General features: G+C 38.3%; 1 protein-coding gene across 7 annotated transcripts in view; it reads left to right on the top strand.

The window, feature by feature from the left end:
• The window catches only part of TENT2 (terminal nucleotidyltransferase 2), a 73,743-nt gene that overhangs the window by 9,364 nt on the left and 47,637 nt on the right, over nt 1-16,742 (top strand). For all 7 annotated transcript variants that reach the window (XM_050795679.1, XM_050795681.1, XM_050795677.1 and 4 more), the window contains one exon: nt 1,496-1,733. In XM_050795679.1, the coding sequence (XP_050651636.1) occupies nt 1,496-1,733 (238 nt within the window). The remainder of the gene's footprint in view (nt 1-1,495; nt 1,734-16,742) is intronic.

Genomic DNA, 16,742 nt, shown 5'->3' with positions numbered 1-16,742 from the left:
AAATCTCCAATTAATTTGTAGTTAAACATATTTTTAGAATTAAAATTGGCATTCTTATTAGAAGATATTCAGCATATACAGCTCTAAGATACTTTATGTTTAAAATTATTAAATAAACTTTTAGCATTTAGCACTGTATACTTTACCTGTGAGTAGGGGTTCCACTTATTTTGCAGATCTGTCAAGGAGAGAGAAATTGACATAATCCCAGAGGAGTGTTAAAAAATCTTCTGTGGGCTGGGTGCAATGGCTCATGCCTGTAATCCCAGTGCTTTGGGAGGCCGAGGTGGGCGGATCATTTGAGGTCAGGATTTCAAGACCAGCCTGGCCAACATGGTGAAACCCCATCTCCACTAAAAAACACAAAAATTAGCTGGGCATGGTGGCGGGCGCCTGTAGTCCCAGCTACTCAGGAGGCTGAGGCAGGAGAATAGCTGGAACCGTGGAGGCAGAGGTTTCAGTGAGCCGAGATTGTGCCACTGCACTCCAGCCTGGTGACAGAGGAAGACTCCGTCTAAAAAAAAAAGAAAAAGAAAAAAACCTTCTATGACCCATAGAATTTTCAGGCTTAAAAGGAATTGGACCATTTTCTGTGTCATAAAGTGTTACCTACATGAACAACTTAATATAGCAATGAAGTCAATGTCTTTTTTTGCAACAAATATTTACTCTTTAATGATTTTTCCCTTTTTATTTTGCAAATATTTAAACCTCCAGAAAAATTTAAATAATAATATAGTGAATATCTGTATGCCTTTTGCCTAGATTCATGAGTTAAAAGTTTAACATTTGATTTCTTTCTCTTTTTTTTTCTGCCCACCTGCTTTTTTTCCTGAACTATATAAAATAAAGTTGTTGACACCATTTTATTTTACCTTAAAACATGTCAACTTATTCCTCCTGAAAAACAAGGCTTTTCTTCTATGTAACCAAAATACCTTGATTATTCCCAATAAATTTAATATTAATAAAATAATATTATCTGAGTTGCAGCTCATTTTCGAATTTCTTCATTTGTCCAATGTCTTTATAGCTTTATTGAAAAGTGTCTCTTAATTTGGTCTTTCCTGCTGATGAGTCAGAACATAGGTATATTCAAAGAGCCCTTTTTTATAACTAGCACTCAACTCAATCTTATCTTCCATATGTTATAGTTTGGATCTTTTCTTCTTAGTAATTCTATAAATAGAACTTTTCCTACAAAGTTTTCACTACTGAGATGAAACATTGGGGTAGTTCAAATATGGGAGACTAACTTCAGTATATACATGTAGTTTTTTGTGTCTGCATTATTACTATTTTTTTCTAAGGTGTTGAGAGGCATTTCTTGTGCTGAACGTGAATATTTTTAAGAGCCATATAAAGCTAATAATGTGACCTTATTGAAAGAATCATAATATTGTCATTATCTCTTATGATATTTATATATTTTTAATTGCTTTTTGTTATTAAAAAGTTGTATCTTTAATTACTAAGGTATATTGCTTGTTTTCAGGAGATTAAGCGATGAAAAAAACCTTCCTCTTGACGGTAAACGGCAACGTTTCCATTCACCCCACCAAGAGCCAACTGTAGTTAACCAGATAGTGCCTTTATCAGGTGAACGAAGATACTCAATGCCGCCATTGTTTCATACACATTATGTACCAGATATAGTCAGATGTGTTCCACCTTTTCGAGAAATACCATTTTTAGAACCTAGAGAAATCACACTGCCTGAGGCCAAAGATAAGGTAATAATAATGTAGATTTTAGTTTTGCCTTTTGGGAATTTAGTATAAATAATGTATTAATCAAAAATATTTAATATCCTGGATTAAGTAGAACATGCCTTTTTTTCTTGCAATGTTTAAAGTACTATTCAGCCTAATTTTCTGTCTAAACATTACTCTGATTTTTGGTAGCTATTCTTTTATAAAAGTGCAGCTGTCAGGAAATCAGATTTTCCCTGATGTATGAAAATTTTATTAGAACCCAAACACTTTCTTAGTTTAGAGAACTGCCCTGTTACTTGTTCTTACTGAAAAAAAAAAAGTTTTTTTCATATAGCTATCGTAATAGAGTGTTAGAACACATTTTATTTTGGGGAGTCACTGAGAAAAACAATACATTCAAAGTGATACAATCAACAAAGATTTATCAAAAACATTTATAAAAAACATTTTCAGTTAAGTGAAATGAAGCTATTTAAATAATAATTCTTGGAAAATGACATTGTCAGCATTGGGGAACAATGAGTTATTTAACATCTAATACTAGAAACATATCTCTCCCCTCCCCCATATTTAGTGAAACCTAATACGGTTTTTCCGAGTAATTGAGAGGGTTTATAATGTAAATATCTGCATTCTCTTGGGTTGTCTGTGGTTTATACTTGCTGTTTTTGCATTTTCAAAGCTGCCACACTCTTGAGAAATGAGATATTTGTAGGCTAAGGAGAAGGACCATGAAGAAAATACAGCAACTTTGTTTTACTCGTCTTTGAGTTCCTATCAACCAGCATAGGTCTGAAACATAGTAAGTGTACAGAAATGTTGGGTCAGAAAAGCAACATCTGCTTCATTCCTTAGTTGTGCTGCTTTTTTATTCCTCTGTTATTCTTTTGTTATTTAAGTAAGTTACAATTATACCATAAAATTCACCCTTTTAAAGTGTACAGTTCAGTGGTTTTGAAATATATTCCGAAAGTTGTGCAACTGTACTATCTGATTCCCAAACATTTTCATCACCACCAAAAGAAACCACGTACCCAATAGCAGTCATTTCTCCTGCTCCCTGGCAACAACTAATCTATTTTCTGTCTTTATCCCATCCTGGACATTTTATATAAATGCAGTCATTCAATATGTGGCCTTTTGTGTCTTGCTTTTTTCATTTAGCATGTTTTCAAGGTTCATCCATGTTGTAGCATACACATCAGTACTTCATTCCTTTTTATAGCTGAATAATATTCCATTGTATGAGTAGACCTCACTTTGTTAATACAGTCCTCAGTTGGTGAATTTCTGGGTTGTTTCCACTTTTCATCTGTTATGAATAGTGCAGCTGTGAATATCTGTACAGATTTTTGCATGGACATATGTTTTTACCTCTCTTGGAGTGAAATTGCTTGGTCTTATGGTAACTCTGTGTTTAACTTTTTGAGGAACTGCTGAAGTATTTTCTAAAGTGGTTGCACCATTTTACATTCCTATCAACAGTGTATAGGTGCTGTACATTCTTTACATGCTTGCTGAACTTGCAGCACTTGTTACTGTCTGTCTTTTTGATTATAGCCATTCTAGTGGGTATGAAATGGTATCTCATTGTGATTTGGATTTGCATTTCCCTAATGCCTAATGATATTGAGCATCTTTTCATTTGCTTATTGGACATTTGTATATCTTCTTGGGGAAATGTCTATTCATCGAGATACCTTGCCCATTTTTAAATTGGACTGTTTGTCTTTTTACTGTTGGGTTGTAAGAGTTCTTTATGCATTCTACATATTAGACCCTTACTGGATAATGATTTGTGAATTTATGCTCCCATTATGTGGCTTGTCTTTTTACTTTCTTTTTGGTATCCTTTGAAGCACAAATACATTTCATTTTGATACAGTCCAATTTATCTATTTTCCTTTGGTTGGTTGTGCTTTTGGTGTCATATCTAAGAAACTATTGTACAGGGTCACAGAGATTAATGCCTATGTGTTAATTTTTAAATTTTATTTATTTATTTATTTTTATTTTTTCCTTGCCCTGCCTATGTGTTACATTTTATAGTTTTAGTTCTTACATTTAGGACTTTGATCCATTTTGAGTTAATTTTTGTATATGATGTAAAGTAGGGGGTCCAACTTTATTCTTTTGCTGTTGGTCCAGTTGTCCCAGCAGCTTATTGAAGAAACTGTTCTTTTCTCCTCTGCAACTTTTTTTTTAACCATATTGAAATAGGAAAAACAATCAGTCAAAATCAGTGGGAGAAAGGAAAAAGGCAAAGGAAACTGAGGAAAGATTAACTTGGGTTTTTTTAGTTAGTTTTTTTGTTTTTTTTTTGAGATGGAATCTAGCTCTGTCACCCAGGCTGGAGTGCAGTGGCGTGATCTTGGCTCACTGCAACCTCCACTTCCTGGGTTCAAGCGATTCTCCTGTTTCAGCCTCCTGAGTAGCTGGGATTACAGGTGTGTGCCACCATGTCCGGCTAATTTTTGTATTTTTAGTAGAGACGAGGTTTCACCATGTTGATCAGGCTGGTCTTCAACTCCTGACCTCGTGATCTACCCACTTTGGCCTTTCAAAGTGCTGGGATTACAGGCGTGAGCCACGGCGCTCGGCCTAGTTTTTATTTATTTTTATTTTTATTTTTTGAGATGAAGTCTTGCTCTGTTGCCCAGGCTGGAGTGCAGTGGCGCGATCTCGGCTCACTGCAAACTCTGCCTCCAGGGTTCAAGCTATTCTGCCTCAGCCTCTCGAGTAGCTGGGACTACAGGCGCCTGCTACCACACCCACCCAGCTAATTTTTTGTATTTTTAGTAAAGACAGGGTTTTACCATGTTAGCCAGGATGGTCTCGATCTCCTGACCTTGTGATCCACCCTCCTCGGCCTCCCAAAATGCTGGGATTACAGGTGTGAGCCACTGCGCCCAGCCACCTGGCTAATGTTTTTAACTTTTTTTTTTTTGGTAGAGCCAGGGTCTTGCTGTGATACCCAGGGTCTTGCTATGATACCCAGGCTGGTCTTGAACTCCTAGCCTCAAGTGATCCTCCCGCAGTGGCCTCCCAAAGGGCTGGGATTACAAGTATGAGCTACTGTGCCTAGCTGTTTTTACTCATTTTAAAGACTATCTTGTAATGCCATAATATGAAAGCCTATGGTATAAATCAAATCAGATCAATCCTTTGAATGAACATTTAAGAATCTTTTTGCTGGGTGTGGTGGCTCACACCTGTAATCCCAGCACTTTGGGAGGCCGAGGTGGGCAGATCACAAAGTCAGGAGTTCAAGACCAGCCTGGCCAATGTGGTGAAACCCCGTCTATACTAAAAATACAAATATTAGCTGGGCGTGGTGGCAGGCACCTGTAGTCCCAGCTACTTGGGAGGCTGAGACAGGAGAATCACTTGAACCCAGGAGGCGGGGGTTGCAGTGAGCCGAAATCACGCCACGGCCCTCCAGCCTGGGCAACAGAGTGAGACTCCGTCTCAAAAAAAAATAAGAATCTTTTACTGGTTTTTTAAGGTATGTATGCTGATAGCCCTGTTTTCTATGGAATTCATTGTGATAAACTATTGAAAGCTCTCTATTTTTACTTGGATTTGTATGTTGTGATAGTTAACTATTAGAACTAACTAACTACGAGTTTTGCATATGAACTAGGCAAATTTTCAATTTCAGTAAATTTAATAACAATTCACATTAGTGTCAGCGTAAACCATCTGGCAAAGTACCGTTCTGTATCAATAATGTTTTAAAATTAGTCATATAGAAAGAGATACTCCTAAATATTTAGAATTAGGGATTTATCTCAGAAGGCTAAAGATAAATTGTGTAATTGAACCAATTTCTTTATTTTCCTTTTTTGAGACAGAGTCTTGCTCTTGTTGCCCAGGCTGGAGTGTAATGGCGCTATCTTGGCTCACTGCAACTTCCACCTCCGGGGTTTAAGCGATTCTCCTGCCTCAGCCTCCCAAGTAGCTGGGATTACAGGCACGTGCCACCATGCCCGGCCAGTTTTGTATTTTTAGTAGAGATGGGGTTTCACCGTGTTGGTCAGGCTGGTCTCAAACTCCTGACCTCAGGTGAACCACCTGCCTGAGCCTCCGAAAGTGCTGGGATTACAGGTGTGATCCACCACGCCTGGCTGGAACCAATTTCTTTGAGTGCTACTCTCTACCTGTCAAGTTGTGGGAGAAAGAAGGCAAGCAGTTAGTTTTGTGCTTATTTTTTAAGTGAATACTTTTTAAGAAAGCTAACATTGATGTCTCTTTTAGGCATTCTACATATGCTATCTCAGTTAGTCTTTTCAGCAACCCCATGACATGGATGTTATCCTAATGTTATTGAGGCTCAGAAAGCTAAATAACTTGCTCAAGGTCATAGCTAGTAAGTGGTAAAACCAAGATTTGATCTCTGTCTCTAAAAATATGAAGAAAAGGAGTTTAAGATACTTAAAATCAAGGTTAGGCAGATGACATTCTAACTCTAATACCAGGTGATCTGTGACAGTGATAATTAATATTTATTGAGTATCTGTCATTACTGGCATTGTGTTTGACAGTTTGTATGGTTTACTGCTGTTTACTTCTGTAGAGTGTAAAGTGAATGGAGGATTCAGTGTGAGATAAAGTGGGGCAGTGGTTTGAAGCCTTGAATGCAAGTAAAATGCTATCGAAGGTTTTAAAGTAGAAAAATAGCACAGTCAGATTTGTATTTTTAGAAAGTCGTTGCTGTATAGTGAATTTGGTTTAGAATGAAGTGGGCTTGGAAGATGGTGATCACCTTGAAGACTGTTACATTCACCCTGAAGATGGTTGACCCCCTTGAAGACTGTTAAATTCATCCTAATGAGAGGCGCTGAAGCTTTCAGTTATGGTAGATGGTAGTGAAAAAGATGTGGGAGATAATATATAAGGAAAATTGATAGAATGTGTGGAATAATTGAGTGTAGAAGAGAGAGGGTGAAAGAGACATGAATGACTCCAATGATTTGATTCTGGGTTACTAGTAGAGATAAGGAACCTAGATTTTGGGTATATAGGCTGATTGAGGAAATACTCGAGTTATTTGTACTATGAGAGAATCTACTATAAAACATTTGTGCTCCTGAGAAACTTCATGTCCTGCAGATTGCACACTAATGATATAGGGCTTATGGGAAATAGGGTTGGAACAGGCTACTCAAAACCTAAACAGTTTTGTAACCAGAACACTATCAAGAATAATAATTGATATCTTGGGAAATAACTTGGACAGACCAGGCAGGCAGTTTGGCACGGCTAGATGCTGCTGCAGGGGATATTAGAAATATACAAAATAGAGTTGAGATGCTGGCTTGTGCTGGGCATTGAGACAGGCAGTTAAAAATGGAGCTCTGAGTCAGTGAGGCTGCTGTTAAGGTAGAGACAAAAGGAAATACACCAGCACAGAGCTGTCCGAGGCTAGGAGTATGTTTTCTTGAGCAGGAGTCTTGGATGCAAATGCTTTTTAGTTCCGTTAGATCTGTAAGGACTACATACTGAGGGGTTTTTTTCTTTCTCATGACAGTTATAATTCTACAGTTACAGCTCCATGTACAAATCATGTACAAACCCAACTTACATGTTGTATTGATACCATTCCCCTGTTTACCAATCACATATAAGCTAATTGGTATTGTAGAAAAATATAACTGTATTGACAGTATATGTTTGGAGTTCAGAAGTAAGGTTGGGCTGGAGATAGGGATCCTGAAGAGATCTGAAACAAAAGTGACAGTTGAAACTCCTAGAGTAGATAAGATTTTTAATTTATTTAGCATTCAAATATTTGTGAGCTCTAGGCATGGGAGATACACTGTTTTTCTAAACATACATGGTCTCTACATTTAGGTACAGCATAGTGAGAGGAGGGGGAGCCATTAAAAAATAATCATACATAGGCCGGGCACAGTGGCTCACGCCTGTAATCCCAGCACTTTGGGAGGCCAAGATGGGTGGATTACCTGAGGTTAGGAGTTCGAGACTAGCCTGACCAATATGGTGAAACCCTGTCTCTACTAAAAATACAAAAAAATTAGCTGGGCGTGGTGACGTGCGCCAGTAGTCCCAGCAACTCGGGAGGCTGAGGCGGGAGAATTGCTTGAACTAGGGAGGCAGAGGTTGCAGTGAGCCAAGATTGTGTCACTGTACTCCAGCCTGAGTGACAGAGCAGGACTCTGTCTTAAAAAAATTAAAAAAAAATGCAGATCACAATTTTATTTATATAAACGCTGTGCAGGAAATTACTGAGTGCTGAGAGAATGCATTTGGGGTCTCAGGGAAAACCTGTTAGAGGAGACATTATTTGAGTTGAGATCTGAAAGATGAATGAGTTAACTAGTTAAAGAATGGTGGAGAGCTGGGTACGGTTGCTCATGCCTGTAATTGCAACACTTTGGGAGGCTGAGGTGGGTGGATCGCCTGAGGTCAGGAGTTCAAGACCAACATGGCGAAACTCCATCTCTTCTAAACATACAAAATTAGCCTCGTGGCAGGTGCCTGTGATCCCAGCTACTCGGGAGGCTGAGGCAGAGAATTGCTTGAACCCGGGAGGTGGAGGTTGCAGTGAGCCAAGACCACACCACTGCACTCTAGCCTAGGAGACAGAGTGAGACTCCATCTCAGAAAGTAGTGGGGATGGGGAGACTGCTTTAGAGAGAGGAAATAGCATGTTTGAGGTTCCTAATGCAGAAAAGAGAATGGAGTGTACAAATGACTGAAAGGAGGTCAAGATGGCTAGTGTTTCATGAATTAGAGGGAAAGTGGTTGAAGGTGTGGTAGGGGAGGTGGGAAGAGGGGCATATTTTGCAAGGACTCCTAGGCCATTTTGGTCTTTAGCTTAAGAACAGCAGGAACCTATTCAGAGGTTTTTTTGTTTTTTTTTTTTTTAAATGCGGTGGACAGATAAGTTAAAAAGGTTATTTTCACTGCACTGTGGAGAGCAGATTGAAGTTGAGCAAGCATGGATGTAGAGAAGTTGTTGTACTATAGTATTTCAAGTGAGAGGCAGTGGTACCTTGAATTAGGAAGTGCTAGTAGTTATGAAGAGAAATTGATGGATTTAAGCTGTATTTTAGAGGTGGAATCTGTAACATTTGATGATATATTAGATTACAGTGTCTAAGCCTCTGCAATATCAACATTTTAGGCCAGCTTTCTTTGGTGTGGAGGGGCTGTCCTGTGTACCCTCCTATGTCTAGTAGCATTCCTGCCACCAATCCCTAGTTGTGACAACCCAAAATGTCTGTGGACATTGCCAGTCGTCTTCTGTGGGGCAAAATTGTCCTAGTTGAAAACCACTGGGTTCGATTGAGGAGAAGTATTGAGGATTACACTCAAGTTTCTGGCTTCTACAGTTGGATGCATGGTGGCATCATTCACTGAGACAGAATAGAATGGAAGAGGAGAAACATTTATATATGTGCTTAATAAGGATTGACTTATGAGTCCGTGGACATGTTGCCTTTAAGATGCTTTTGAAGCGTCAGAGTGGATATTTAGCATTGATAATTGACTATACTGCATATAGATTTGGAATTCAAAGGATATTCATTAGCTAGAAATGTGTATTTGGCCATCATCAGTATACAGATAGTAATTGAAGCCTCAGGAAGTGAGTCTATGTCCAAGACTGGCTGAAATAGATTGAGGAAAGAATGGGAAAACAAATGCAAACCAAGATATACACAACTGTTTTGGGAAATTTGGCAGTGAAAGGGGGGAGCAAAAGGTGGGAAGTTGGGACAAGGCTTTTTTTTTGTAAGGTGGGAGAAACTCTGCCCACATATAAATGTTTGTGGGGAAGATTCATAGACAGGAAAGAGGTTGACTACTCTGGAAAGAAAAGAACAATCATGAATAAGGTTTCCTACAAGGTGGAAGGGTAATGGATCCTGTATATAGGTGGAGTGATTGGCCTTAGGTAAGAGAAAAACTTTTTTGAACTGGCTGATAGGAGGAGAGGATAGGTATAGATAGAGGGAAATTTGTAGATACGGTAGGGAGAAGTTAGTGGAGTTTCCAGGGTTGAATGGCATCTTCCCGTTTTCTCTCTGAATTACTATGCAAGATCATCTGTTGAGACTGGAGAAGATAAAGTAGGATATCGGAGGTTTGAGAATAGTGGAGAATGTTTGAAATACCATTTACTGAATGTGGGGAATCAAACTCACCAGAGAAACAGAGTGCAGAAGGTTTGAAACATTATTTTCTGGGTAGTATAGAGGGCTCACTTAAGAGTGGTAATAATGAATTCATTAATAATAATAGTAAGTCAGTCAGCTGAATCTGCCAGCTCCAGGGAAAGATTTTGTTAGAAGTTTTCTTAACTACTTTGAGGATAAACCTAAAGAATTGAATTTTGAAAATGAATACCCTCTGAGTTTAAATTTTTTCATCAGTGTTTTTTTTTTTGTCTTTTTCAAGTTACTATGTTAACAACTCTTCAAAGTAGAGATCAGAGTTATTTCTGAATTTTAACTTTTGTTTTTACTCTGGGTTTTAGAAGAATATATGGTTTTCTGCACAAAAAAGAGACTGTAATTAGCTATCTAAGCCCCTGAATTCCATCTACAGTATTAGAACTGTTCTTTGAAATTTCTGGTTAGTAGAAGGTATTATGTGAATTGACTTATTTGATTTTGAATTTTGAGTTGAAATGAGGTTAGGCTGAGGTTTTTCTTGGTATTGATTGTGAAATAAAAAGATGGTTATTAAAGAATTGTTACATTTCCTGTGTAATGTTAAATTTGGTAAGGGGCAAATTTTATGGAGCTTCTTGGCATCCTTGGAAGAACACTTTGGGGATAGTTATCTTACAGATCTCTAAAGGGTCTGTCTTTTTAATTTATGTTTTTATCAGAAAAATTAAAAAACCACTGAGATGTCAATTTACCCAGAGCACCTAAGAGAGAACTCAGACAGAAGAGATCAAATAAAAACTTGTTTTTTTCTATCCTTTTTTGGGCAATTCTTTGGCCAAGTTCAGGTAATAGTAAGCGCCTAAAGTAATCAAACTTCAGGGGGAAAACAATCAGTAATCCAGATTGCCTTCTCAACCCGCCAGTTTATAAATTAAGAATACTCCCAACTTTGTCCGTACCCAAAACCATAGTAATTTAACACAAACAAAAAGTGGGTTGTTTTAGGCATGACATTTTTCTGGTTCTATTTTATTTCAGAATTGGTTAATTTGATGGGAAAGGGAATTGACTGTGAAGAATGAATTTAAACTTTTATTACACATCTGGCTTTATTTTACTCAGAAAATTAATACCAGCTCTTTCTATAGCGACATGTAACAAAGACTAAGGCAGTGAGAGAGCCTGAGGAATTGCCAGTTTTTATTGCAATGTTTATATGCTGTAATGACCTGCTTTCTGGACTATAATTTAATTTTGTTTCTCCCATTTCGAAAGCTCATTGCTGATTTGTGTTTGTTGCTTGTAGATAGCACTTAGGCAAAAAAAAAATTTACATTGTAGTATATGATTAGGTCTTGGTATTTCCAGCTAAAAAGTTTTTTTTTTTTTTTTTTTTTTTTTTTTTTTTTTTTTTTTTTGAGACGTAGTTTCGCTCTTGTTGCCCAGGCTGGAGTGGAATGGCGTGATCTCGGCTCACCGCAGCCTCCGTCTCCTGGGTTCAAGCAATTCTGGGATTATGGGCATGCACCACCATGCCTAGCTAATTTTGTATTTTTAGTAGAGACGGGGTTTCTCCATGTTGGTCAGGCTGGTCTCGAACTCCCAACCTCAGGTGATCCACCCACCTCTGCCTCCCAAAGTGCTGGGATTACAGGCATGAGCCACCTCGCCAGGCTAAAAAGTTTTTTTTTTTTTCCCCACTTTCTTTTACTCCAGGGCCCAGCTATCAGGGACAGGTAGTGAACTGCTGAGAATACCATGTGAAAGTTATACAGTGTTAAATACCATGTGAGAGCTTTATATATTGGTACATATAAAAACTTTTCTGAATCCCAGCCAGTACTTCCCTTATCCTTATGGCTTGTGTTGACTTCAGACAATGGTAATTTTATTGATACTTAATTTGACCTTGACTTTGAGGACAAGTTACAATTTTTTTTTAGGAAAAATGAACATTTGTATTTGGAAGAAATATTTCTTTATTTTATTTTATTTTTTGAGATGGAGTCTTGCTGTGTTGCCCAGGCTAAAGTGCAGTGGCGTGATCTTGGCTCACTGCAACCTCTGCCTCCCAGGTTCAAGCAATTCTCCTGCCTCAGCCTCCCAAGTAGCTTGGACTACAGGCACCTGCCACCATGACTGGCTATTTTTTTTTGTATTTTTAGTAGAGATGGGGTTTCACCATCTTGGTCAGGCTGGTCTCGAACTCCTGACCTCAAATGATATGCCCATCTTGGCCTCCCAGAGTGCTGGGATTACAGGCATGAGCCCCCGCACCTGGCCAGAAATATTTATTTTAATATTTTAGACTATGTATAAGTAAATTTTTTGTGTAGTGAGAAATAGACTAATTAATTTTATAGTGATAGATCTTGGTAGGTAGCCTAAGCAGGTAGTATTGTAGTGATTTAGACAAGTTTAAGAATAATCCATTTTATATATATGTTGCTGGAGGGATTTTTTTTTTTTTTTATTTTTTGAGATGGAGTCTTACTAAGTTGCCCAGGCTACTATTGAACTCCTGGGCTCAAGCCATCTTCCTGCCTCAGCTTCCTGAGTAGCTGATACTACCAGCATTTGCACTGTACCTGGCTTGGAATAGTTTTTTTAAACTAAAAATTAGGAAAAATTTACCCCAGAATTAAAGAATATTTTTGGAGTGCAATTATGCGTGGTCAGCTTGTTATTACATATGTGATCTAAATTGTATATGATTTTTAGCCAAGGATATTTCATATTATACATTCCTCCTCTCTGTTTTTTTTTTAAGAATTATAAGAACAGTGAGCCATCTCCTGGAATATTTCTCTAAATTAAAGCACCAGAAATCTTGTTCAAACATATATGTGCATTTCTTTTTTTGTCTCATCTGAACTCTCAGTATTTGTTCTAGAGTAAAGTAGTATGATTTGATAATGTGAATCCCCAAGCTAATGGGTAGATAATGAGGAAAATTCTTTCACATAAAAACTCATTAAATCTCCATTATAGTAGACCTTGAGAAAGAAAAAGTGTTTCCATGCATGTAAAAAATAGAGAGGAACAAGAATATGGAATTTCGTATTTTCTAAGTCATTGTAAATTTTTTCACATGTGACTCTTTCTACATTAACAGGGTCATTCAGATGAAAGCACTTTATGAATATAACAACATTCCACTTGGGAATTGTAAAGAAAATTTTTTTAAAAAAATTTTTGAATTTTTTTTTGGAGACAGAGTCTTGCTCTGTTGCCCAGGCTGGAGTGCAGTGGTGCAATTTCAGCTCACTGCAACCTCCCATTTCCTGGGTTCGAGCGATTCTCCTGCCTCAGCCTGCTGAGTAGCTGGGACTACAGGTGCATGCCACTCTGCCTGGCTAATTTTTTGTATTTTGGTAGAGACAGGGTTTCACCGTCGTTGCCCAGGCTGGTCTTGAACTCCTGAGCTCAGGCAATCCGTCCACCTCGGCCTCCCAAAGTGCTAGGATTACAGGCATGAGCTACCTTGCCCAGCCAAGAAGTTTGTTTGTTGATTTTGCTATTCAACGAAGACTGAGTACCTACTGTGAATTCTAGGATTATGTTGATCCAATCTGCCTGATTCTCTAGATTATGGGTTGGCAGAAGGGCCAGATAGTAAATATTTAGGCATGTGGGCTACATAAGTCCTCTGTTGCATATTTAAAAAATCCTTCAAGTATCATTTAAAATTTTATGTTAGCCACTTTTACTGGAGATCTTTTTCACATTTGTTACAAACTTGGACACTTTTCTTTTTAGCTTTTTATTATGGAAAATATCAAACCATATACTAAAGTAGAGAGAAAAACGTATCAAGTCCTCATGTTGTCCACTTTAACAACTGCCAACATATGACCATAACAATTAACAACATATGACTAATCTTATTTTACCTTTACCTCCCTCCCTCATTAGTTTGAATCGGATTTGAGTTATTTTATTGGTAAATATTTCAGTATTCTGATATTCAGTTGATCTTTTTTGTTTATCCTTCCATCAGGGCCATACTGTCTTGATTACTGTAGCATTATATTAAGTATAGAAGTCAGTTGGGTTAAATTCTCCAATTTTTTTCTCAGCTATTCTTGGACTTTTGCCTTTCTAAGTCAAATTTAAAATTCTTTTGTCAGTTTCTAGAAAGAAGCCTTCTGGGCTTTCGATTTCTTTTTCATTTGTTGTGAAACAAATTATATCAAATGGGCTTTTGAGTTTGATTACATTGAATCTAAAGATCAATTCTGGGAGAATTGACATCCTTAACAATAGTCTTTTGATCCGTGAATGTGGTTTATCTCTCCCTTTATTTAGGTCTTTAGGTTCTCAATATTTTCTAGTTTTCAGTATACAAATTCTGCACATCTCTTGGTACATAGATTTCTAAATATTTCATGCTTTTTGCTGCTATTGTGAAGTTTTTAAAAAGTAAATTTTTAATTGTTGATAGTATATATGCTTTAAGTAGTGAATTATCTGTTTAGAAAATTAAAACGAGAAAAGGCCTTGGTTTTTTATATTATGTTAAACATATTAGTTTTGTTTACACATTCTTCTGGTGTGCTTTATTGTCTGTAGAAATGTTACTCTACAGCCTGGGCAAAATACTGAGAACCTGTCTCTCAAGAAAAAAAAATTAACCAGATGTGGTACTGCACACCTTTAGTCCCAGCTACTTGCGGGGCTGAGATGGGAGGATTGCTTGACAGGAGGTCAAGACAGCAGTGAGCTCTGATTGCGCCATTGCTCTCTAGTCTGGGCAACACGGTGAGACCATGTATCAAAAAACAAAAAGTTGCTCAATGTATTCTCATTTTTCTTACAAATACTTTGTATGGAAGTTGATTAGAATACTTTCAGGCGTTATTTCTTCAATTTTTTCTTCTCTCCTCTCCCATTCTTACCTCTTTCGAGATTCCAGTTCTTTCTGTTATTTGTCTTTGAGATGGCTTTTTCTGTACTACTTTCATTTTATTTTATTTCAGTGTTTTTGAGACAAGGTCTTCCTCTGTTGTCCAGGCTGGATTACAGTGGTGTGATCATGGCTCACTGCAACCTCGACCTCCCAGGCTCAAGCAATCCTCCTGCTTCAGCCTCCCTAGTAGCTGAGACTACAGGCACGCACCACCATGCCCAGCTAATTTTTAAATTTGTTGTAGAAATGAGGTTTTGCCATGTTGCCAAGACTTGTCTCGGATTCCTGAGCTTAAGCGATGCGCCTGCCTTGGCCTCCCAAAGTGGTAGGATTATTGGCGTGCTCAGCCACCGTGCCCAGCAGTGTGCTACTTTTATGTGGAGAGGGTTGAGCAGGCTAGCTTTGTGGCTCTAGGACTTCTCCTCTTCTGTTTTTTTTTTTTTTTTTTTGTGACGGAGTCTTACTCTTGTCACCCAGGCTAGAGTGCAGTGGTGTGATCTCAGCTCACTGCAAGCTCTGCCTTCTGGGTTCAAGTGATTCTCTTGCCTCAGCCTCCCGGGTAGCTGGGACTACAGGCATGTGCCACCACTCCTGGCTAATTTTTTTGTATTTTTAGTAGAGATGCTGTTTCACCGTGTTGGCCAGGATGGTCTCGATCTCTTGTCCTTGTGATCCACCTGCCTCGGCCTCCCAAAGTGCTGGGATTACAGGCGTGAGCCACCACGCCCAGGCCTCTTCTGTTCTTGTGTAGTATTCAGAAATATACTTCCTGAGTGCCTTTGCTTTTTTCCTTTCCTACTTTTATCTAGAGCGGAATTTTTTACCCTCTGTACTATTGGCATTTTTACCCTCTGTACTATTGGCATACCCTCTGTACTATTGGCCAGATAATCTTTGCTGTGGTAGAGTTGTCCTCTGTATTGTAGGATGTTCAGTGACATCCTGGCCTCTACCTACTAAATGCCAGGGACTTTCCCTCTGCCCTGCCTGGTCCTGTTATGATGACGAAAAATGTTTTCATATTCATATGTCCACTGAGAGTCAGAATCATTTTACACCTTTCCTTTTCTCCTGATGGCTCTGTACTGTCCAGTTTAAGTTTCTCTTCCTGGTAGTTTCTGCTGTTGCTTTTTCTTGGAAGGGAACCTCATTTTGTTTGGAGGTCTCTGATCTTTCTGTGGTCCCCTTGCATTTACCTATGAATTGTAGCCTATGAAGCTGCTTGCCTATTTTGGTTGTGGTACATTGATGTGGGCTGCTTAGTTTGGTGAGTGAGGGGGAGAAGGTATTACCTATAAGCAATTTGATTTCTGCATGTTCTGTTTTTAAGACTGTTTCAAATCCCATTCCCTTTTCTTTTACCGTGTCTGATACCGTGTGAATCTTGCTGCTGTTGGTATTTGTCGCACTCCTGAGTGTTCATGATGAATACTTGGTCAGTCAATTGTGTTTTATTTTTTGGCCACATTTTGGTTTGGTTTGATCTCTTTGATTTATTCTCCTAGTTGCTCTGTCTTTTGTGGGGTGGGTATTCAGAGATTTTAAAGAAAGTTATGCTTCTTTCATTGCCAAATTGCCTAGAATGCCTCTGCCTTCTTAAAATGAGGATCCTAAATATGTAAAAGACAACATTTTTCATGATGGGTGATATTTTTGCCTCATTATGGACTATAAGGCAGTCCTAGAGAGGGAGAGATTGAAAATACAAGAGCAGGACTGAAAAACTGGTAGAGGTGTTTGTGCCCTTAAGGTGACCAGAAGGCTTGAATACAAAATTATTGGTAGAGAGATTAGCTTTGAATGGGGAAAAGGGCGCCTTTCCCCACCCCCCCCAAATATGTTTGTTTTTAGGTCTGTGGTTAAGAGGCTGAGGAATATCGCATTTGGTATTCTCAATTTTCGTAGTAAACTTTAACTGTATCTGCTAGAGAAAGGGAGATAAGTTTAGAGGGCTTGAAGAAGATAGTAAACGTT

This window comes from Macaca thibetana, chromosome 6, assembly GCF_024542745.1.
Source record: "Macaca thibetana thibetana isolate TM-01 chromosome 6, ASM2454274v1, whole genome shotgun sequence".
Taxonomy (NCBI): Eukaryota; Metazoa; Chordata; class Mammalia; order Primates; family Cercopithecidae; genus Macaca; species Macaca thibetana.
Note: the sequence above shows the minus strand (reverse complement) of the source record. Positions and strands in the feature narration are given on the sequence as shown.